Source organism: Varanus komodoensis, unplaced genomic scaffold (assembly GCF_004798865.1).
Source record: "Varanus komodoensis strain SLA01 unplaced genomic scaffold, ASM479886v1 scaffold34_3, whole genome shotgun sequence".
Classification (NCBI taxonomy): Eukaryota; Metazoa; Chordata; class Lepidosauria; order Squamata; family Varanidae; genus Varanus; species Varanus komodoensis.
The window spans coordinates 378,198-401,499 of NW_025335855.1; the positions used below are offsets into that span (position 1 = coordinate 378,198).

Below are 23,302 nucleotides of genomic sequence, written 5' to 3' on the forward strand. Positions count from 1 at the left end.
CTCCCCGCGTGGCTGAGGCAGGGCCGCTGAGGGAGTGGGGCGGCGAGTGAGGCCGCGCGGTGCCCTCCTGCTCCGCGGGCAGCCGGTGCGTGGCGCCGCAGGTGAGCGGGCGTCCGGGCGGCCTTGCGCGGGGCCGCTCGCTGAGGGACCCTCGCCGGGGCGGCGCTCGCCACAGCCGCGCGAGGTAGGCGAGGCCGAGAGGGAGCGCCCCGGGGCCGCGTCGCCGGGGCGCCCGGCGCGGGCCACTCGGCCGCAGGCGCCGAAGCGCGGCCCCGGGAGGAAGGCCGGGCCGAGTGGGGGCACTCCGGGGCCGCGCAGGGGGGCGCCCTCCCTTCCTCCCTCCCGAGGAGGCCGCCTTGGTCTGTCAGAAGCGGGCTCCGGCCGCCGCCGCAAGCCGTCCTGCTCCAGGGCGCCCCAGGGCTTTCTCGCACTCGCAGCCGGACCTCAGCCCTGCAGGCTGCCCACCTGATCGGCCGGAAGAGCTGGGCGCTGGGGCCTGTGCCTCCGGTGCGGGGAGGAGGGGGCTGCCGGTTTATGGGTAGGGGCGGCGGGAGGGGTTCGCCAGGCTTCCTGCAAGCCAGGCCTTCATGGTGTGCCATGGGGAAAAGGATCTTTAAGTTGGTTCAGATTAAAAGAGCACACATTTCCTCGTATGACGTTCTGGCTATCAAGAGTATGCTGCTTACATAGTACAGAGGAAAATATTTACTTCGTTTCTTCTTCTTATGCATTCCTGTCATGCCAGAGTTCTCACTGACTTTATTTGTCCGCAGGAGATTTTCTGTCGGTGGCAAAATTATTTGTCAGAAACTTAAAATGATTGCCTTTGGTAATTTAAGATTACAGAGGAGAAATCTGGCAATATAATTGCATTCTGCATCTGAAGCAATATAATACACAAACAGCAAGCTGTTTCAAGGGGGCCTATCTGGCATGGTCACTGATTTTAACAGGACTTTCAAGCAGGCAGGAAGGAAGGAAAGAAAGAAGGAAAGGCAGCTTAACTTCTGAAGCACAGGATCCTGAAGGCAAGTGCTGTAATTGTATTTGTGCTGTTTCTTTGTTCTTCTGAGTCAAGGAGAAAAACAAACTTGTGCAGCCTGTGGGGATGGTTAGAGTGCTCAGAATTAGGCTCAAGGGGCAAAGCCACAAATGAGTATACAGATTTTTTCAAAACCAAACACCAATGAGTTCGTTATGCTGTAAAAATAATACTGTTTGTATGAAAAAATAAATCAATATTTTCTTATTAATCCTGCTTTAGTCCTGTTTGCATTTATTTTTGTAAGGACTCAAATCTTTTGATTGACTTCCAATCTCCGCAGCTGGGGGGGGGACATGGTGAAGCCCTTCCTGTTGCGGCTGAGGCCCCTTCTGCTGTCTGAGCTGCACAAGAAACAAGAACAACTAGTTTTCTCTTTCCAGAATTGATGAGGGTGCGTGTTTTGGTGCTGTCTCAGTGCTTCTGCTTTAATGGTTCCGCACTGACAGCGTTTGTGTGCTGTTGACTGTAGCACAATGATGGTTAAGCTACATGATGTGTTTGAAACTTTGGAATCGATAAGTTGAAGGCATTGCTGGGAATGTGAACACATTGATCCAAGTTTCATTCAGTGCAATCTTACAAATGTTTACTTGGCTTTAATCCCATTATGTTTAATGGGGTTTATTTGCAAGAAACTCTGTTTAGGACTGAACCTCAATCTCAATTTTGCCAACACAAGAACCAGTATAATAGGTTGGATCCAGATTTATTCTGGAGAGATTGTTTTGATGAAAGTGGACCTCCCTGCTTTCTGTGGCAGCCCCTTCAAAATTCCAAGCAAGGATCTTGCTATGTGGGGTGAACTGGTGTGTATAGAGCCCCCATTAATTGGCAGGGGGAATCTTTAATGAGCAGACAACTTCCTGCCACAGGATGCAGATTGTGGATCGGTCGCAATGTAGTTGTGTTTTCCTTCAACCTCATAGAAAATTATTTAAGACATTCTACATTGCAATTTGTGGTGGCTAACTTGTCTGGAATCACTTCTCTTTAAGGCTTCTTTGATACTAGAAAGATCCCCTGCAAAACGGCTTGAGTTTACAAGGTAATGGGCTCAGAGAGCAGTGCTTTAAAGCGTGATGCGTTGGAAGAGCCTCCATTTACATTGCCCTCTGGAGTTAATATTTATCCAGCAGTGCTACAACGTGGCAAACTTGCCTCTGTCTTTGTGTACAAGAGAGAGAATGAAGATAATGTTAATAAAGCTGCCAAGGTATTGTACTGATTTAATATTATTATATTATTATTCACTGTAGAAATATAGTAATTCACACAGTGTCCTATTGGATGCTGCCCCTGAACACTGTTCAAGAAAGGGATATGAACTAAAAATAGTGTTTTGAGCTGAAAGCATTGAACAGTAGTCTACAGAGTAAGAAAAATAAATGGAAATATGTAAAAAGCCAAAATCGGTAAATTCTGTTCGCTATGTCCAATTCTAGTAGGAAGTAATACATAGTAATTTGTTCTGCAAAATCATTTCCTTATATAAGATCTGCAGCATTTCATAGAAATAGCCAAGAAATCCCTTCCCAAGTGCTCAGAACTGGACAGTCGTAGGGAGTGGTTCATCTTTGATCTCAGTTTCCATTTTTTTTTACTCCTGTCTGTAATTAAGATGATTATCAGGATTTTCTATGTTATTTTATAAACTATATGAAGGTGGAGTCTAATCTGAATATATGGACAGGAATTGTAACTGTAGGAAAAGAAAACTATAATGAAGAATTTCAGCCCTCAAATTACATAGCAACCCCATGACACCTGTGCATGCCTACTGTCCCTTTTTGATATTGGGTGTGTGGTGCCTCACACTGAGTGGTTTTGTCTTGTATTTTGGAAGCACCTGAAAACTTTACGCCACCCTTGCCTCCTGCGCTTCCTTTCTTGCACTGTGGAAACAGATGGAATCCACCTGGTCACAGAGCGAGTGAAACCGCTGGAGCAGGTCCTGGAGACCCTCTCTTCTCCAGAGATCTGTGCTGGAATCTATGATGTTCTGCAGGCTCTCGTGTTCCTCCATGACAGGGTGAGCACATAGAGGTTGATGTTTAGCATGTGCTTTTGGGGACGGGGGTTTTGTTTTTGCTTTGCATAGAGTGTTGCCTGGACTGCAAGGTATTGGACTTGTAAAATTGAGTGTCTGATGCAGCTGCTTCTCCAGTCTGCTTGTTTCTGAATTTGTGGAGTTCCAGAGTGAAATGAAAGCAACCCACCTTTCTCCTGTCGAGCTGCTTTCAGATTGTAAGAAGAACTTTGTAGAAGCTTCTTTTGTTCTTTCTGGGGGATGGCCAGTGTGGTCTGGGGATTACGGTGTTGGGCTGGGGACCTGGGAGGTCTGGCTTCTGGTCCCCTCGTTATGAAACTCACCTGAGTGACCATGGCCAGTCATTCACTCTGGGCCTAAATTTCTTCACAGGGTCGTTGTTGTGAGGATGAAGTGGAGCTATGTAAAATGCATGATATAAATGCACTCGAATAATACTAATACTCCTGCTGCTAATATTTATAGCTTATTCAGTCTTATTCACACTGATTTTGCAGATGAAAGCCCCCTTGGCAAACATGTTGTAACCAGTCTCAAAAAGAAGATAAATTCTCTAGTAAAAGCTCTCTTCTGAACAGCTTTTTTTGGAAACATGTTTATTACAGATCTGATCCTTTTAACAGAACTGATCTATTAGTTAGCGTTATTTTGAAGCAGATATTGGAGTTCTTAGGGCTCAGTCCTATGCATAGTTAGACATGCATGTCCCAGCGTCCCTGCAGCCAGGTATTCTGTCTGGGAGGAAAAGCTAACCATGTTGGGTAACATTAACAGTGTGAAGAAGTATGAAATGGTCTGTTCCTGGTGGGAGACGTATTTTTGTAATTAAAGGAAGCTGTGTGCTTGAAGGTTTATGCTTGTTCATTGTATCCTCCCTCTCCTCACAAGGAGCCCAGGGTAGATAAGATAGCAGGCTTGTGATATTAACCATCTGGTCCTAGATGCCCTGCATAGTCAAGTTAATCATATGTGCAGACTCAATGAATGAATGTGCCTGTTGGAATATACAGCTAAACAGTTTCGGTTGCCTTCTAAAGAATTTTTGGCTTGGACTTCTTAGGATATTTCTGTCATTTATAAGGATGATCACTATGTCTCCAAATGGTCTGTTTGGCAATTTATTTGTATTTTTGTGAGTTCTTTTGTGGCACTTAAGTGGCAGCCCCTGAGGCAACCTGCATTGTTCTCTGTGTAGATATGATGTGCCAGGAATCAATCGAATTGTGCTCGTTAAATTTGACCTGACATAAAGCTCCCCTCCTTGTCAAGTGCTCTCAGGTGGCATGTACAGCTTCTCAGTGGTTTTGGCAGCTCTGCCCCACAGTCTCATGACACCCAATTAGTACTAACGAGAGCTTTATACCTATTCCCAACATTACTGTTTCCCTTCCTTTTAAAAATATATTTCAGGGCAACCTAACACACAACAACGTGTGTCTGTCCTCTGTCTTCGTGAGTGAAGATGGGCACTGGAAGCTGGGAGGCATGGAGACGGTCTGCAACCAGAAGGAAGCGACAGCAGAGGTGAAGTCAAGGAGCAGGGGAGCAGATCCTCTTCCCTGGATGATCTTTGCCTTGCTTAATAGTTTGAGCTTCATTTGCCTGGAAAGTATGTGGTCTGATTAACCAGTCTATTTCAAAGCCAGAGTACAGAGTCCCAAAATAAGGGCATTGGACAAGGCCGGAGAAAATGCTCCACAATCCAGAAAGCCCCTGGTGCTTGCAGAGTACGAAGTACTGCCATTCTGCCTTTCTTCTGCTTCCCGCTGTGCTGTCAGTGGCATAGCGCACAAGCAGCCCTTGCTGCTGAGCCTCCGCGAGAAGTGTGTCCCCAGCATAGCCACTCAGTCTGCCAGAACAAGCAGTGCCTGAAGTGCAGAGCGCTGTGTGGGAAGCGACTTGTGTGCCGATGGCAGAAGTAGAAGCAGTTATTTGTGGCCGGGAGGCATGAACAAAGGTAGCCGGGGGAGTGGGTGGGAGAGCGAGGGGCGTCTTTGCAAGAGAAGCTGCCAGAGCGGCGCTCTGTGGCTGCAGGTGTGCCTGAGCGGCTTTGCACTTGGGCTGGGGGAGAATGCCGTGGCAGCACGTGTGAATTCGAGAGAGGAGATGGCGAAAGCGATGCAGCATGCCTTTTCCTTGTGCAGATGTTGCCTCGTGGGGCCTGTGCCCTGTTCATTGAAAACCAGGCGTCTTGCTTCGTGAACAGGCCTCTCCCTGGAAGTCCAGCTGTAGAGAAATGTCTCAGTCAGCCGGAGACATCAGTGCTAGCCTTCACTGGCCCTGACCCTCAGCTGCAGTGCTTCCTGCGCCTCTTTGCCTGCACAGCACTGTGCAGCGAGCGGAGCGGTTTCTCCGTGCGGCAGCCCTTGAGGAGCGTTAGTTCACGGGTCTTTGGGAAACGAGGGATGATGAGACGGATAGCTTGTTCTATTCCGTCTCCAACAAACTTGTTTTTCCTGAAATCCGCAGTTTTATGAGTGCAGCTCCACAGGCGCTGCTCTTGATTAGCTGCTGTGGGATCTTTGGCTGGTGTTCAGTTTTGTGGGCAGGACAATGGGAGTAGCAAAGACAAACATGCAATGGCGTATGTTTTTCGCAAAGTGTTGTTCACACAGTCCTTCACTAGCTAAAAGGTTTTTTTCTTTGCAGTTTCTACACAGTATCGACTCAATACGAGAGAAGGCAGGAGTCCCCCCTGAAGAACTGGTAGGCTTAATTGTTCTTTGTGCTGAAGAGCTCTGCTGAGGCAGATTTGAAAAATAACTTTAAAAAGCAGTTTCCATTTCTGAGTTAAAGAGATATATATACAGTCTCTTAATGTCCCTTCATAGATCACTGCCTTGTCGTGGCGAAGGGGCTTCCGTAGTTCAATGAAGCTCTGAGCTACACTGTGCAGGGCCCCTCAAGACAGACAGGTCATAGCAGAGAGCTCTGACAAAAGCTGATCCACTGGAGAAGGAAATGGCAACCCACTCCAGTATCCTTGCCATGGAAACCCCATGGACAGTACCAAAAGGCAAAAAGATATGACACTGGAAGATGAGCCCCTCAGGTCGGAAGGTGTCCAATGTGCTACTGGGGAAGAGCGGAGGGCTAGTACTAGTAGCGCCAGGAAGAATGAAGCGACTGGGTCAAAGCCGAAAGGACACTCAGTTGCAGATGTATCTGGTGGTGAAAGGAGAGTCCAATGCTGCAAAGATCAATACTGCATAGGAAGCTGGAATGTAAGATCCATGAATCAAGACAAGCTGGATGTGATCAGACAAGAGATGACAAGACTGAACATCGACATCTTAGGAATCAGTGAACTAAAATGGACAGGAATGGGTGAATTTAATTCAGATGACCATCAGGTATACTACTGCAGGCAAGAATCCCTCAGAAGAAATGCAGTAGCCTTCATAGTCCGTAAAAGAGTAGGAAAAGCAGTACTGGGATACAATCTCCAAAATGACAGAATGATCTCAGTTCGAATCCAAGGTGAACCATTCAGCATCACAGTAGTCCAAGTCTATGCCCCAACCACTGGTGCTGAAGAGGCTGAAGTTAACCGGTTCTGTGAAGGCCTACAACACCTTCTAGAAATAACACCAAAAATGATGTCCGTATCATCATGGATTGAAATACTGAAGTAGGAAGCCAAAAGATAACCGGAATAACAGGCAAGTTTGGCCTTGGGGTACAAAATGAAGCAGGGCACAGGCTGGTAGAATTTTGTCAAGAGAATATGACGGTCATAGCAAACACTCTTTTTCAACAACCCAAGAGACAACTCTACACATGGACATCACCAGATGGTCAACACAGAAACCATATTGACTATGTGCTCTGCAGCCAAAGATGGAGAAGCTTTAAACAGTCAGTAAAAACTAGACCAGGAGTTGACTGTGGCTCAGATCATGAGCTTCTTGTTGCAAAATTTAGGCTTAAATTGAAGGAAGTAGGGAAATGCACTAGGCCACTCATGTATGACCTAAATCATATCCCTGATGAATATACAGTAGAGGAGACAAATAGATTTAAGGAATTAGATCTGATAGACAGAGTGCCTGAAGAACTATGGACGGAGGTTCGCAACATTGTACAAGATGTAGCAACTAAAACCATCCCAAAGAAAAATGCAAGAAAGCAAAATGGCTGTCTGAGGAAGCTTTACAAATAGCTGAGGAAAGAAGGGAAGCAAAAGGCAAGGGAGAAAGAGAAAGATACACCCAAATGAATGCAGAATTCCAGAGAACAGCTAGAAGAGACAAGAATGTCTTAAATGAACAGTGCAAAGAAATAGAAGAAAACAATAGAATAGGGAGAACCAGAGAGCTTTTCAAGAAAATTGGAGCTATGAAGGGAATGTTTCATGCAAAGATGGGCATGACAAAGGACCAAAATGGCAGGGACCTAACAGAGGCAGAAGAGATTAAGAAGAGGTGGCAAGATTACACAGAAGAACTATACAAGAAAGAGCTTAACGTCCCTGGTAACCACGATGGGGTAGTCACTGACCTCGAGCCAGACATCCTGGAATGTGAAGTCAAATGGGCCTTAGGAAGTCTGAGCAACAACAAAGCTAGTGGAGGCGACAGTATTCCAGCTGAGCTATTCAAAATCCTAAAGGATGATGCAGTAAAATGCTACACTCAATATGCCAGCAAATTTGGAAAACTCAGCAGTGGCCACAGGATTGGAAAAGGTCAGTTTACATTCTGATCCTAAAGAAGGGCAATGCCAGAGAGTGTTCAAACTACTGCACCATTGCACTCATTTCACATGCTAGCAAAGTTATGCTCAAAATCGTACAAGCTAGGCTTCAGCAGTATGTGGACCGAGAACTACCAGAAGTCCAGGCAGGATTTCTAAGAGGCAGGGGAACTAGAGATCAAATTGCCAACATACGCTGGATCATGGAGAAAGCTAGGGAGTTCCAGAAAAACATCTACTTCTGCTTCATTGACTATGCTAAAGCCTTTGACTGTGTGGATCACAACAAATTGTGGCAAGTTCTTAAAGAGATGGGAGTACCAGACCATCTTATTTGCCTCTTGAGAAACCTATTTGTGGGCCAAGAAGCAACAGTGAGAACTGGACATGGAACTACCGATTGGTTCAAAATTGAGAAAGGAGTTCGGCAAGGCTGTATACTGTCGCCTTGCCTGTTTAACTTATAGGCAGAGCACATCATGAGAAAGGCAGGGCTAGATGAATCACAAGTTGGAATTAAGATTGCCAGGAGAAATATCAACAACCTCGGATATGCAGATGATACCACTCTAATGGCAGAAAGTGAAGAGGAACTAGAGAGCCTCTTGATGTGGGTGAAGGAGGAGAGCACAAAAGTTGGCTTGAAACTCAACATTAAGAAAATAAGATCATGGCTTCTGGTCCTCTCACTTCCTGGCAAATAGATGGGGAAGAAATGGAGGTAGTGACAGATTTTATTTTCCTAGGCTCCATGATCATCGCAGACAGGGACTGCAGCCAAGCAATTAAAGGACGCTTGCTCCTTGGGAGGAAAGCTATGGCAAATCTAGACAGCATACTAAAAAGCAAAGACACCACCCTGCCATCAAAAGTGTGTATAGTCAAGGCTATGGTTTTCCCAGTTGCAATGTATGGCTGTGAAAGCTGGACCATAAGGAAGGCTGAGTGCCAAAGGATTGAGGCCTTTGAATTGTGGTGCTGGAGGAGACTCCTGCAAGTCCCTTGGACTGCAAGGCGGTCAAACTGGTCAGTCCTAGAGGAGATCAGCCCTGACTGCTCTTTAGAAGGCCAGATGCTGAAGATGAAACGCAAATACTTTGGCCACCTAATGAGAAGGAAGGACTCCCTGGAGAAGAGCCTAATGCTGGGAACAATAGATGGCAAAAGAAGAAGGGGACGGCAGAGGATGAGGTGGCTGGATGGAGTCACTGAAGCAGTCGGCGTGAGCTTAGGTGGACTCCGGGGGATGGTGGAGGACAGAAGGCTTGGAGGAGTGTTGTCCATGGGTCGCAATGGGTCGGACACAACTTCGCATCTAACAACAACAACATGGACAGTTACATTAGAAACTGATTTTGTGTAGCATTTCTGTATTGGAATTGTCTGTAAGGAAATTTGAAATAACTTAAAACTTAGCCCTCATAAATAATTTCTCTGAATTTTATGTATGTAAATATTTTAAATATTAGTTTTAATATTGGTGCATCAGTCACCCAGCTTGCCTTTCTCAGGCATATTTTAATAGAGTTAATTAATGTAAAAGTAATTGTTCATTGTTCAAGTTGCTTACTGATTTAAAATTTGAAACCCAATCCCTCTCAAAATGGATAAACACATATTAGCAGTGAAGTTTACTTCTGTTTCCTTTATTGAGCTGTGCAAATGTCTTAAATTCTTGGGTTACACAAGCTGGAGGGGGCACCAGCGCTGCCACCAGTAAGGACTCCAGGCCTGCGTGACAGCAGCTGTGTTCAGGTGTTTGGCCCAAAGTAGAACGAGAGGAAGCCTGATCGATCTGCCTAGGAAGGCCCAGTCTCTTAGGGCACATCCAGTCTTGCTGCCGCGCTCCCGGTGTTCCCGTTGCTTCCAGTGTGGGACCCACTGCAGGTGCCGCAGGAAGGGGTGCTTCCTACAGCAGCCCCAGGAGCAAGCAGGAATGGGCGCTCCTGCTGCCGGCTCAGCGCTGAGAACGAGGCGGCTCAGCATTCTTGATTGTTTCTGTTTGCTCCAGGAGCTGCTGTCAGGGAGCCAGGATTTGGGCAGCAGGGGACAAGACAGAGGCTCTGGGACTGGGCAAGGCGGAGTCTGGAGTCCAGTGGTGAAGTGGAGTAGCAAAATCCAAGTCGTAGCCCCAGAGCAGGCCAGGGTCAGGAACTAGAAGGACATATCAGGGTGAAGCAAGGTGTGCTCATGAACCTGCCAAGGGCCCAGAACCAGAAAGGCAAGCGAGGAGGTACCTTAAACTGGGCAGGATGCATGGCAAGGGCCAGGCAAGGTTTAGCAGGAAAAGCTGCCTCGCTGAGGTGAGGCGGCAAGGCAGGAACTGGGTCAGGCAGATGTCGGCGCTGCAGCAAACCGGACCCTCTGTGTTGCTGAGGCCATTTCTGGAGAGAGGAGCTTGCCACCACCCCCCCCAGAGGCTGGGAGTCCCAGCAGGGCCAGGGGCTGATCCTGCAAGTACCAAGGTGGGTGTTCTGGTTCTGGCAACCAAGTGGCGTCCCCAAGCAGCCCAGCTCCAGACATCGGCTAGCTTCCCGCTGCGCCAGCACTGGATTCCACGTGCGCACTGGATACCGATACACATCTCTAAGGAAGGCAGGACACGGAGCTGGAGCTTTCAAGCTCATTTTAAGACATGGGCGTCTTCAGAGAGAGATGGTGCTTTGCAGCATATCTAGTATGTATGCCGTTTAGATTCAGAGAAGTATAGAGCTGGAAGGGGCCAAGAAGGCCATCGGGTCCAACCGCCTGCTGGTGCAGGACACCCGTTTACACCATCCCACTAAGACGGCTGTCCAGCTGCTGCTTGAAGGCCTCTAGTGTGACCTCTTCGGGATACTGGTTCCCCCGTCAGGTCGCTCTGACAGTGAGGAAACTTTTCCTGGTATCTAGCCTGAACCCAGGTTGTCACAACTTGAGCTACACAACTACAGGGCTTTAAAAGTTATCACCAACACTTTGCATTAAGGCTGGAAAAAAGAAAGAACCCATGGAGCGGTTGGTGCCCATGATCTGATTTTTGAGGAGAGCAAGGCCCTGAAAGCCAGTTTGGGCCACTTGGAATCTCCCTGTCAGCCCCGGTTGAGCACATTGCGGTCATCCAGGCTGGACAAACGGCCAAGATCATCTCCAGGAAAGGCTGCGTTTGAGGAAGTAGTTGCCACTCTTGCCGTTCGATTGTCTGGCGACCGCAGCAGCCCAGAAACAGCCGAGCTGCCTTCCGAGGAAGTCAGGCTCCACCCATATTCGCAGAGCCCCAGCCAACAAGACCTGTGTCTTGTCTGGATTATGTCCCACCCAGTTGGGATGCAGCGACTGCTAGGACCTTCTTTCTGTTCCTCTAGTCTGCAGACTTCCGGATGCTTCCTGAGGGCCAGGGACATTGCCGGGATGCCTACGCATTTGGTGTAATGGTGGAATATCTGTTGGCTTTTTTAAACGAGGAAGGTAAGGATGTTACCATACGGAGAATAATGCCAAGTTTGTTTTGTGGCTGAAGAATAGAAGATTGAAGCCAGAGAGGAGGAGGAGCAGCTCACAGCTGTATCGAGGAAGTCAGTACTGCAAGGTGCGGCGATGGCTGCTGAATTTGGGTGACTTTAGCAAGGAATTAGGAGAAGGAGAAGGCGAGCGCTGCCGGTCACGGTGGCCACATCCTGCCTGCAGAGGCAGAGGCAGAACGCCTCAGAGAACCAGTCGCTGGAGCATGTGAGTGAGGGGATGCCGCTCAGGCGTGGCCGGCCATGGTAGGGGCAGGCCTGCTGAATGACGTGCCCTTCGGCCCGATCCAGCACTGCCGCTCTTGCATTCTCGGAAGCCGCTTTTGGTGGAGGCTCTTGGAATGTTTGCTCCAGGGGAACCGAATCACCCGCTGTCTTCCCCTTGATATTTCAGGAACTAGTGAATTGAAGGATTGTTCAAATTACTCTGTGTAGGAAACAGTTTCTTAAGCAGTATTGATTTTTGTTTCTTGGCCAAACAATATGTTTTGCAACTATGCCGTGTACAGACCCCTGCTTCTTAGAACAAAGGATTAAGTGCTTTGATTTAGTAAACTCCTCAATTAGAAATGTTCCCATGGTGCATCTGAGCAACAGCTAATGTAAGTGTGGGATTGTGAGGTACCTAAGCAGTGATCTCAACTGGGACGTCCTTCATTGGTTAGGTTACACCAAGGACTGATGCAAATAGCGCTGCCGTCTGTGAATGAGACAGTTTTTAAATTGGTAGACAATTTTGTGGTTAATAACCTGCCTTACCTGTTCATCAGTATGGAGTACAAATAATCCACAATGCACTGCTGTTAGTTATCTGCAGAAGTTCACCAAAGTAATCGCTGCTACTTTGCCCCACCGTGCATTATGGATTACAGTGCAATCCAATAAATGTCTGCCTAGAATTAAGAGTTCAGTGGGGCTTCCTGAACTTCCTAAATGTTTATAGGGTCATGGCTTTCTTCCAGAAGTGTAGTTTCCCAGAATTATCAAGTAGGCCTAAGTCCTGAAGGAGAGGGAATCTCAATTCTTAAGTACGTTCTCAGATCCTGTTCCTGTGGCAGGTTCTTCCTTGGTACAGCGCTTCCACCTCCGTGCTTGTAACCGGTCCTTGCCTTGGGTCCTGCATCCTTCAGCCACTGCAGGGCAGACAATATCAAGCAGAATAGCAAACCCCACCCTTGCCTGAGTAGCCAGAGGCTTGACTGCTGACCTGTGTGTTTCAGTTTCAGAGGACGTGCTCTCCAGCTTTCAGAACACCCTGCGCTCTACTTCGCTAAATCCGGATCCAAAATGCCGTTGCCGCCTGTCTAGTCTACTGTCCCATGAATTCTTCAGGTGAGCAGATGTGTTGACTTCAGGTGAGCAGACTTCCTAGAGCAAACCCAAGAGTGAAATTCAGGAGTCATTACCAGATTCGAAGTGTGGATGAAAGGAGCATTACACTTGTAGATTTCTATAACAGGAGTATTTCGTAGATTAAATGAACTTTTTAGCCTTTTTGAGTAAGTACTAGGCAGTAAAGTGGCCAGTGCTGCTTCTTTCACTTAGTTTTGTGTTACGCTTTGAGGCATCTTGGTGTGCCAGGTTTATATTTACTGACAATCTTGACACCCAGCAGTCACGTGACACATGCCAGAAACATCATGTTCCAGCACAGCTAGTTTCAGCAAATATTAATCTGCTTGAGGTTGCTTTTTTCGGCTAAATTCTTATTCAGAAATGACCTTTCAAAAACAATTTCAGAAATGATTTCCTGGAAGTTGTGAGCTTTCTGAACAGCCTAACATTGAAAACAGAGGAGGAAAAAACAGAATTTTTTAAGTAAGTAAAAATGTTGGCCATTTGAAATGGGTCTTTTTAAAGAAAATAATAACTTTTAAAAGATGGAGTTGGCAGTCATCGGGTAGAATGCAGGTGTAGTCAGACTTGGAGGAGGCACATTGAAATCAATGGGACTTGAGTGAGCTTTGTGTATTCACCCGCCCCCACCCACATTACAGGTTAGAGGTTTTATAGTGGTTGGAGGCTATGGCTGAGGTAAAAAAAAAAAAGCAAAAATCCCTGGAAAATCAAGGAAAGGAATAATCCCCCAGCTGGGTTTTTGTAAATACATAGATAAAACTGTACAGCCTGTGTATTATAATTAAGGTGCGAAAGTAACATATAAAGTTAAGCATCCGAAGGGCAACATTTTATCTCCTTTGTTTTGCTTTCCTCCTTGTTTTGGTTGACCTTGACTTTAATTTTATGAAGCAACTACTGCTGGTTTAAAATACTAAATATGCAATTGCCTATTTGGTATGGCTTCAGTTAAATTGTCACATTTTACTCGAAAAATTTCCCAACATCAAACAAGCTACCTATGTGTACTTGAGGGTAACAGAAAGAAATTCCTCGAGAGGTGGCAAACTGGTAAATGCCAGCTATAAACCTCTCACTCCAGGAGGGTCACCTGTCACAACCAACACCAGAATGATGTCCGCTCCTGAAGGAGAATCGGGTGTCCCGTCATAGCCCTGCTGCGCTGGTCCCCCGTGCGATCGATGCTGCACATCGCGAGAATTTGTTCCTGTACCCAGAGAGCCTGAAGTGTGAAGTGAGGGGAGGAGGAGGACAATATAAGATGTAAAACTTTTCCAGTGACAGGGAAAGTTGAGCAATTTCTCTCCAACACAGGTTCCTGCTGGACAGAGTGGCTGGCTTGTCAGAGAAACTGATCGCTTTGCGTTTGGTACCCCTCTTGCTCAATCAGTTTGTATTTGCTGAGCCAGTAGCTGTGAAGAGTTTCCTTCCTCATCTCCTGGGCCCAAGGAAAGGTAGACTTTGATTATTTTCTCTTTGGAATAAACACAGAAAAGCAGTGGGCGCCCCGGGGTGCATGGATTGAGGCTGGGTCTTGATTCAGGGACACGAGTAATGGCTGCCCTTGTGGAATCACTTCCCACACGATAGACCTGCCCGGAGCGTTCGTGTGGCGGTGTCTTGGGCCCTGCTTCAGAGGACTTGTGTGGCTTGAAGGGATTACTTCCAGCACCACTAAACCCACGTAGCAAAACTTAATATTGACGTCTTTGTCACTAGGACACAGGAATGCAAACGTCTGTGCTGAGGCTTTTGAACTGCTTGTTTCCGTTGGCACCCTGTTAACTCTTCAACTGTTAACTCTTCCCCAGATAAAGTGGGGGAAGGCCAGGTCAGGGGCCTGCTGTCTCCGGCCGTGTTCCAAGCACACATCAGCCCCGTGCTGCTGAAGCTGTTTGAGGTACACGAAGAACACGTCCGGATGGTGCTGCTCTCGCACCTGGATGCCTATGCAGAGCTGTTCACTCAGAAGGAGTTGAAAAACATCATTTTGCCACAGGTACGTACGGCAGACAAGAAAGTGGGAGTGGCATATCCAGGAGGCGTCGCTTAAGACGACAGAGGCTGTCTGTTTCTGACATCGCTTTTTCTTTTTTTCCATTTCTGTACAGAAAGTTAATTCTGCCAGGTTCTGTCCTGCTTTCTCAGTCCTGCCACACTTTCCCCTTTCTCGCTCTGCTGGCTTGTGGACACACATGTGCACATACATGTATGCAGAGAAATGCCTTTCAGATTGCTGTTCCCCACATTTTTCTGAATCCACCCTGAGCAGATGAGGAGCAATGTCCAAATTGCTACCCTTTTTTTTTTTTTTTTCAGGGATGATGGATTTTGCTTAAAACACACTGGATCAGTGAGTTGTGCCCTGCTAGAAGGGCTTTTCCCAAATGGTGGGATTCTCAAGAAGGCACTCTGGCAACCTGCAAATGTGGTTTCTCAGCTGAATGTGAGAAACAAGATAACAGTTGACGGCTTGTCCTTATTTTAGGTTTTACTGGGGCTGCGAGACACCAGTGACTCTTTGGTGGCCGTAACCCTGCAGAGCTTAGGCGTGCTGGTCTCTCTCTTGGGGCCTGATGTTGTTGTGGGAGGCGACAGAACAAAGATCTTCAAAAGTTCGGCACCAAGTTTCACTAAAACAGCGGACCTGTCCCCGGAAGGTAAGTATACGGCAGCCCCTGTTCTCCTGCATGCGAAATGCATGGAAACATTGCATTAATCTGGAGCCGTGATTCCAGCCGAGGCAGCATGCTCTCCATTCTGAATGCTGTGGTAATTATCTAGAGAAGGAAGCTGCAGGGTAACAGTCACTCCGTGGGGATTCTGCTGAGAGGAGGTGTGCGCCAGCTGTGTTCAATGAGTGTCTCATTTGGGTGTGTGTTGGTTTGAACTATCAGTTCTCAACTAAGGAAATATTTACATTATAGAATATCACTTGGGAGTGCTTTGTGTAGCTTCCCTCTAAGTTCCTTTTCACTGTGATTTAGTACAAAGCTTATTGTCTGGGCGCTTGCTGAGCCAGCACAGAATTGGCCTTGCTACTGACTCTTCTCTGATGCTGGAAACGTTCCCTGGTTTACATGTGTGTGTGTATCTGCAGACATCTTCCACTTCAAGGATGGAAATTGAACTGCGGATCCTGGGATGCTTGTACATGATTATTTAGAGGATGTTTGATGTGCCAGGAGCACCTGCCCTCCCTGGGCTGTCCCTCCCCAAGCACCCCGTACCTGGAAAATTAAGTCAGAACAATCCAAGTGTACTTTGGGCACTAAAAATGACAAATTCCACTCAGCAATACATATATTCGGGGAGGCTGGCCTCAGTAAAGTGTGACAAAGGCCCTCTGTTCAGGGCCCAGAAATTTCAAGGCTACTAGATCAAGGTTTCTACTCAGAAAAACATAGTTCAGTTACCATGTTTTAATTTATTAAGATTACACAGACATAAATTAATAAAACAGGTTTTGAAGAATATTTTAGTATTTCGTTGCTATATTGTACCATAGTGCAAGCTGTCTGAGAGATTCACAGCAGTGAAATACAATAAAAATACCACAAAACTGTATCAAAGAACCATTAACCATTTAAACGGCGAAAACATACAGTGAAGAACAGCCCTGTAAGAGCACACCTGGAGCGAATAGCTCCCTTGGGTGCCGCGCCTCGCAGCCGGCGTGCTTCCATGCCCCGGGAGGCTGCTGGAAGGCCCGGGCCAGGTGCTGCCCCTCCGCGCTGATGGCTCAGGCGAGGCCGTCAGGATGGCCTGCAAGGTCTCTCCCACCCGGGGTGGCAGCCTCTCCCAGCGGTCCTGAAACTGCCCACCCAGTTTGGTGCAAAGATTTAAGTAATTATTTCCTATGCATTCCCTACTGCACAATGCTGTTTGTGAATCGTGTTACTTCCGTCAAATGCTTGTTGCTCGTGTCCTTGCAGATTCTCCCAGTCATGTACCAAGCTGCCAGAGAAATCTAATTTACCAGCCCTTGCAAAGTAACTCAAGCGTGTTCCTGAAGTGCCCCAACTCGGGCAATTTGACCTTCACCAACACAACTCATGTGCCGAGGCAAGATTCTCACATTGCCTTAAGAAAAGGTAACTCTGATCTGTTTCTGTTCTTGTTTTTTTCCGTAGAACAGCCCTTGCTTCAAACAACGCCCGGAGGTTTTTTGCTACATCTGCTGGCTCAGCACCTATCTCAACTTGGCCGCTTGAAGCTGCAAACTAGCCTCTTCATCTCCTTGAACATGGTTTCCTTCAAACTGGCTAGCAGAGGCTTAAAGCAGCAGGCCGAATAGCAGGCCAGATAAATGTTTTGATCCAGTGGGCAATTCACCTTGGCATTCAGCTGTCGATTCCTAAGAGAAGCGTGCATGCGTGTGTGTGCGTGTGTTGGGGTGGAGGGGATGTCATTTCTTTTTCTGTAATTCGGGTTGTGAGACACGGGAAGGCATCCTTGGTCAAAGCAGGCGTGTGTGCTTTGTCTTCCACAGGGGAGCAAGACTCTGTGCATTTATACGGTGTTCCTGATAGGTTAACTGCCGCGAGGAACGGCGGAAGGGGCCCGCGTGCAGCTGAGCAGACGGCAGAGGAATGGCCCGACTGGAGTGAGTGCGAAGAGCCGGAGAACGAGAAGAACGCAGCTGTAGGTATCGCACGGAGTGAACGTTGCGACAGCAGCAGCCCCCGTTTTGCCAGTCTGGCTGTGGATGCGAAGCCCTGGGCGAACGCGGCTCTTGACGCCCACTCTGAACCCTCTTCGGGAAGCAGCCCCCGAGCGATGGGGCTGAATGACTTTATAGAGCTACAGCTGCCTCCAAATAAGTTTGAACTCAAGGAAGAATTTAGGACTCTCCCATGCAATGCCTCTCCAGTGCCCAGCAGCAGCAGCAGCAGCAGCAATGGGGTTGACCCGAGAGGCCGGCAAGGTGAACTCTGTGTCCCCAAAGCATCGTTTCTAGAAAGGTCTCCCAAGTTGGAATGTGGGTTGGGAGAGGAATTCATGATCCAGGTGAAGAGGAAGGAGTCGGAAGATACGGAGCTGGACTGGTTTGCCGACATGGTCCCCGAGATCAAACCATCCACTCTTTTGATTCTGCCAGAGCTGGGGTCCCATCCTGTCAATCATAGTACCTTAGACCCAGCTTCCGGCGCTGCACACAGTGCTCAGGAGATGCAGTTTTCTTCTAAATTTGCAGCTGCTGAAGTTACAGGGGTGAGTATTCGGACTCTTGGGATGGAGAGAAGCTAAGACATGAAGCTGTTCGTGTACAACCTGCGTTTCGATGAGGCAGTGAGAGATTTTGTCCGCTGCAGCTCTGGTTCCTGCGCGACAGCAGAGTGCTCTTGCCAGGCTTTAATGTTTCATCAAAAGGTTAAGTTGGAAAAGGGGGTCACCATGTGGGCCTGCTTTCGCGTGTGCGAGGGCACAAAAGCCAGAGCGCTCTAGGCGTGAACCGGTGCCTGCACTGCAGGCGTGGCGGCATGTCCCAGACCTCCCACCGTTCATCCAACGTGCTGGCTACCTTACCGGCAATTTAGTATTTTTATTAGAACTATACTGTGAAAGAGGTCGAGTTGTTTCTCATGACGATGCCTCAAAAGGGAAGGGAGCATGGTGTCTGTGAGCAACACTGCAGCGACTGTGCGGCCCAGCTAGAAGAGCAAGGGGGCCAGCCTGGGCAAGGCGCTGGACTGAGGGCTCGCTGGAGCTTTTCATCTTGACTGGGGTGGCCCTTGTGAGCTAGGGACCAACGCGCGGCTGTCTGGCCCCCCGTCCTTGAAGTCTGCGCAATTATGCCTAGGGACAGGAGGGCATCTTGTCACATTGGAGAGCCAGTGTGGTGCCGTGGGTAAGCGCATGGGTCTGGGACTCAGGGGAGCTGGGTTCTTGTCCCCACTCAGCTATGGAGCCAGCTGAGTGATGCTGGGCCAGGCATGGAGCCTCAGCCCAGCCTACCCCACCGGGTTGTTGGGGGGCAAGATTGCGAACAGGCAGAGAATGATGTGAGCTGCCTCGAGTCCTTAAAAAAAGAAAATTGTGGGATATAAATCTAATAAATAAATAGGAAGAGAGTGCATTGAATAGTCAATAGATTCAGATCTTATGTAAGAAAAGTATACTTTTATTTTGTATTATTTTTTGCATCAAAAAATGGTTCCACGAAAATAGCTTCTGAGGGCAACCACTTTGACCCATCTGTGGCTGCCTCAGGGCCATGGCAGGAAGACTGAGCTGCGGTTCCCCCACCAATGCAGCGCGGCTGCTAGATCATTACTGATTTTGCTGGCATGGTTAATGCTTTTACCGTTAATTCTAGGTGGACGTTGTTGGCTGGGAAGAAGAGGAGGACCTGCATTGGGAAGATGGCACCAACTGGTGAGGCGGCCGGCCATGGGCTCTGCGGGCGAAGTCTCTCCAAGGCCCACTGCGCAAGCACGCACGAATTCGCTGTTTTTGCAGCCTGCACAGGTGCTTGCCTTTCTTTCTTGCAATGCAGATACTAAACCTAGGGAGGGCCTCCTGCCCCACGTGCTGAAGAGGCAGGCGTCACTGGATGAAGATACTGCAGATGCGTGATTTTATTTTTCCACAATTATTATTGTTTGTGGAATTCTAGGGAAAATAAATGGATAATCCACTAACCCAATGTCTGTGTACACTATTTTTCTGAGAACCGGGCCACTGCATGGTTCTGATTCCACCAGTGAACACGCAAGATTTTGGGATGTGTTTACAAAGCTGTAGGTATAATGTAAGCAGTTGTGGACAAGAGAACAGTACACATGGGCATTTATGCTTAGTCCTTGTTCACTTGCTTATGGTAAATGATGATTTTCTGCCTTTACTTTCTGGTTCAGCAAGCCCACAAAACCTTGCATAAATAAATACCATGAACATACAACACAGTAACTAGACTCCGGACCACCACCGGCCAGCCGGGTTGCTGCTCTGGCTTCTGGCAGTGGGGCCTGGGGAGAGCTGCCCTGGCCGTCTGCAGGGGGAGAGGACGCGGCCCGGTCAGCACACACGGCTCCTCAAGGTGTCCAGCGTGCTCTGCATCGCCGCCAGCTTCCGGGCGAGCCAGGGGGGCGGGGGGCCCTTCTGCAGCAGCTGCTTCATGAGCTCCAGCATCTCCTCGGCAGTGTCCACGGCAGACTTGTATTCGGCCTCGCGGGGAGAGGAGGAGTGGGCTCTTTCGGGGGAGGGCTGCAGATCGGAAACAGCAGCAACAAGACATGTGAAGCTCTGAAGCAGAGAGAGGTTAGCAAAGGCGAGTGATGTCATGCCGCCGCCGCCAGGCCCAGCAGGGCTGCACAGAGGAAGCTGCTCTGATGCGCAGGCGCTAAGTGCGCAGGCGCTAATCTCCCGGGAGGCAGGGCACTCCACCGGGTGCACCGCACAAGCCTGTGTCCCAGCCCTAGAAGAGGCAGGCCAGCGGATTCTTGGCTCCTTTTCGGCTCCTATCCTGGCTAAATCCCTGCTGTACAGGCAGTGGGGCCGCCCAGAGTTGCTTAAATGGAGTTTCTTACAAACAGGATTTAAGATGTCCTGACTTGCTACTGTTTGGTCAGACTACTAGAAGACTGCTTCTGGCCTCCTGCTGATTTCTTAGGCAAACAAAACCATTTCTTACAATGATCCAGCATGGGCCACTTGACAGTAACAGTAGTGATCTAGTCACAAAGTCAGTATCTGGGAAGAGGCTGTTACTCAGTAGTCTTGAAAGGCGTCTCAAAACAGCTGTTGCCGTTTTAAAGTGGCCCGCAAACAACTCGGCTGGCTAGTGTGAAGCTGAGATTCTGTAGTCCCTTCCGTGCAAAGGCCTTTTCCCAAGGAACTGCCATGGTCAAAAGGTTTTGCAAGAATCGGATCTGAATACAACGATCTAGGAGAAGCCACGCTGGATTAGCCCAAAAGCCCATCCAGCCCAGCACTCCCATGGGGTGGCAAACCAGCTGCCCACAGGCCCCCGCCAGCAGGATGGGCGCAGGACCGCCAACCGTCTCCGCGAGCGCTGTGCAGCAGGCACACGCCACCTCTGGCCCAGGAGGGAGCCCGTGGTCAGCAAGGCCAGTAGCCACCGACAGCCGCCTGGCTCGTGAATCTCTCCGGCCTGCTTTTAAAGCCGTCCAGGTCAGTGGCCACCAGCACTTCCCATGGCAGGGAAGCCACAGCGCAGCCACACACTGCGTGGAGGAGGACTTCCTTTGATCTGTCCTAAAGCTCCCACCAGTCGGCTTCACGGGATGGCCCCGGGCCCCAGCGTTACGGGACAGGGAGCAAAACAACTCCTGGTCCACTTTCTCCACACCACACATTACTTCAAACACCTGGCTTTAAACTGGCTGAAGATGCTGTGCTGAAAGGTAAAAATAAACAACGTGTGCAGGCTTTCTTCACCCAGTACCGCCACCTCCTCAATTAGAAGGGCAGGCGAGAACTCCTTTCTCGCTGGACAAATGCCAGGCTGATGCCGTCTCCCTTGTGACAGGGCAAGACTTTTCAGGCTAGCAGGAGTTCACACAGAATTCGACATTACTGAAAAGGTTAGAATACTATAACTGCGTCCAGTATTTCTGTCAGAAGATGCAACTCGGCTGGGCGCTTGCATGTTCAGTTGCCATGGGTGTTGACTACAGCTGTGACCACTCACTTCACATACTACTTCCATTTATTTAGGTTGCTACAAATGTGTGCTACAAATTAGCCCTAAATTTTCTGTGCAACTCTGTAAAAACCCAAGTTAATATGCAGGTGGCGATCACCTGCTGCATTAAAGGTCTCCCACAAGACTGCAACATACCTGTAAGATCAGGGCCCTTTGTCTGTCTGCTGACACTTCCTGTAAGCGGCACCTAAGCAGAGCATCTTCATCTTTCATGCGTTCTGCTCTGGCTTCTGCTGTCTCGTCTATGTGGTAGTCCTGAGAGAAAAGCGAAGCAAACGGGCACAGGAGTAAGCAAGCGGCTATGTGGCAAATCCCTGTTGCCTTTGCAGAAGTTGGCTCAGTTTGCCCCAGGTGAAGTGCTCATCCGACCTGTAGGATCACCTGCAGGACCAGGAAGGAGGCTTAAGGAGAGAGGGGCCGGCATTAGCTCCTGGGGTTAAAAGTCTAAGAGGCTCTGAATTAAGCTGTGTGCCAATGCAGCCCCGATAACTCTGATTTTATTAATTTTGACTTAGCTGCCTTGCAATCTAGTTTTGGGCGCACAGAACTGGGCCGGCAGAAGTTGACTCCGCTCCTCCCCACAGCATCCTTGCAGTCCCCTAAAAATGGGCATGCAAAAGTTTCGGGGACCTGCTGAATTGGCTGCCATGCATTTTAGACGGAAATCCATCAGTGGGAGCATCTCTCTGAGCAGAACTCTTTCATTAATGGCTCCAACATCCCGTATGTCTTGATTATAGCAAAGAGAGAGCATGCATGCTTATTTGGAAGACATTAATTTCAAAAAGGAAAGCTGTTGTCAGCAGCAGAGCATCAATTTAATGTAAAAATACCTTTGACAGGAAGCGAACCACCGTGCTTTTTATTTCTTCATTGTTCAGACACTGGGGAAGCAGGTTTTCGTGGCTGGTTCCCTTGATTGAAAAATGGGAGGGAAGTTCAAACAGAATCCAACTGGGCTAAGCAGTCACTCCTGCAGGAGCAAGAATCCAGGGAAATCCAACAATGGCTATGAAATGACTGCAAACTCGGCACACGTGGGCCTTATTTTGAAAGCGCATGAGTGGCCTCAGCTGGGGCCGAAGCCTCCTGCGCCTTCCCGAGTCAAGCAGCCCAGCCAGCACATCCTGTCGGGGAACCCTGAACCGGGAGGCCCCTGGAGCTGCGCCCCGATCTTGTCCAGTCTGCAGGAGGCATCTGCCCCGCACAAATCGGCTTCCTGTCCCTGCATGACATTTTAGCTTGGCCAACGTGAGGAGGAGCAGCAAAGATGCCTGCTCTTGCTGCTGCTGCTTGGTGCAGCTGCAGCTTAAACGAGGCCTTGAGGGAAGGGATGTGCCCCTGCAGCCCAGCTCCTTCAGGAGCGAGGCCTGGTCCTTTCACTGCCGCCAAGTCCCCACCGCGGGTCCCTTCCCCAGCGAGCCTCCTGCAAAGCGTTGCTGTGGGGAAGGTCCATCTTGCTCTCCGGCTCCAGGGCTACTGTGGCTGCGCATTTATGAGCCACCTGCAAACAACTTGGCCAGCTTGCGACCTTTTCAGTCCAATGAGAGAGTTAAGTGTGGACTTTGCAGGACTAAGCCTCCGTTTTCCAAGAGTGAAAAGCACCGGGTGGGACTTTCCTTACCTCTGCAAACTGAGTGAACGCTTCCACGGCATGCTGTTGAATCAGCCAGCTGCCACTGGCCAACAAAGAGGAGAACAAGCAGGACAGCTTGGGCAGAACCTGTTCCTAACCAACGAATTACTGGATTATCATTTGTATTTCGAGTCAATGCGTCCCCATTTCTCTTATTGATGCGTTTCCTATAATAACTAGACAGGCAGCCTAGCCAAAGCTCCCTGAATTACACCCGCAGGAAGTCCGTGGCGCGCACTGCCTGAGCAAACAAAAAACAAAAGCAGTCTGGGTTTCTCGCTGTCCAGAATAAAACAACAAACATGTCTGCAATGCAGCAGCCACACCGTTGAAATGCCTACATTAGGCT

At 48.7% G+C, this 23,302-nt stretch overlaps 2 protein-coding genes across 4 annotated transcripts in view; one reads left to right on the plus strand and one right to left on the minus strand.

The window, feature by feature from the left end:
* Nucleotides 1–19,295, plus strand: SCYL3 (SCY1 like pseudokinase 3). 3 transcript variants are annotated; one of them, XM_044439355.1, is made up of 15 exons: nucleotides 1–101; nucleotides 774–1,028; nucleotides 2,041–2,258; nucleotides 2,889–3,074; nucleotides 4,503–4,616; nucleotides 5,742–5,798; nucleotides 11,132–11,234; nucleotides 12,508–12,619; nucleotides 13,028–13,105; nucleotides 13,961–14,100; nucleotides 14,458–14,645; nucleotides 15,135–15,306; nucleotides 16,582–16,740; nucleotides 17,139–17,860; nucleotides 18,966–19,295. In XM_044439355.1, exons 3-15 carry the CDS (start codon nucleotides 2,094–2,096, stop codon nucleotides 19,026–19,028), a joined length of 2,259 nt encoding a protein of 752 aa, XP_044295290.1. In that variant the 5' UTR covers nucleotides 1–101; nucleotides 774–1,028; nucleotides 2,041–2,093; the 3' UTR covers nucleotides 19,029–19,295. The 3 variants fall into 3 exon arrangements, with proteins under 3 accessions (XP_044295290.1, XP_044295291.1, XP_044295292.1); XM_044439356.1 differs by lacking the exon at nucleotides 1–101 and having other exon boundaries at nucleotides 640–1,028; XM_044439357.1 differs by lacking the exons at nucleotides 1–101; nucleotides 774–1,028 and having other exon boundaries at nucleotides 2,186–2,258; nucleotides 2,950–3,074.
* The window catches only part of CUNH1orf112 (chromosome unknown C1orf112 homolog), a 21,342-nt gene continuing 16,789 nt past the window's right edge, over nucleotides 18,750–23,302 (minus strand). Inside the window, exons 21-24 of the mRNA XM_044439383.1 lie at nucleotides 22,942–23,046; nucleotides 22,151–22,231; nucleotides 21,453–21,572; nucleotides 18,750–19,855 (exon numbers count right to left, since the gene is read on the minus strand). Coding sequence (XP_044295318.1) covers nucleotides 19,667–19,855; nucleotides 21,453–21,572; nucleotides 22,151–22,231; nucleotides 22,942–23,046 — 495 coding nt within the window. The 3' untranslated portion in view covers nucleotides 18,750–19,666. The remainder of the gene's footprint in view (nucleotides 19,856–21,452; nucleotides 21,573–22,150; nucleotides 22,232–22,941; nucleotides 23,047–23,302) is intronic.

What these genes read in the sequence shown, in the direction of transcription:
- SCYL3 (XM_044439355.1), top strand. Translation starts at nt 2,094, where the DNA reads ATGGGCTCAGAGAGCAGTGCTTTAAAGCGTGATGCGTTGGAAGAGCCT. An exon ending in TCTCCTGGGCCCAAGGAAAG is followed by an intron (nt 14,101 to 14,457) that starts GTAGACTTTGAT and finishes ACTCTTCCCCAG; the next exon opens with ATAAAGTGGGGGAAGGCCAG. An exon ending in TCACATTGCCTTAAGAAAAG is followed by an intron (nt 16,741 to 17,138) that starts GTAACTCTGATC and finishes TGTCTTCCACAG; the next exon opens with GGGAGCAAGACTCTGTGCAT.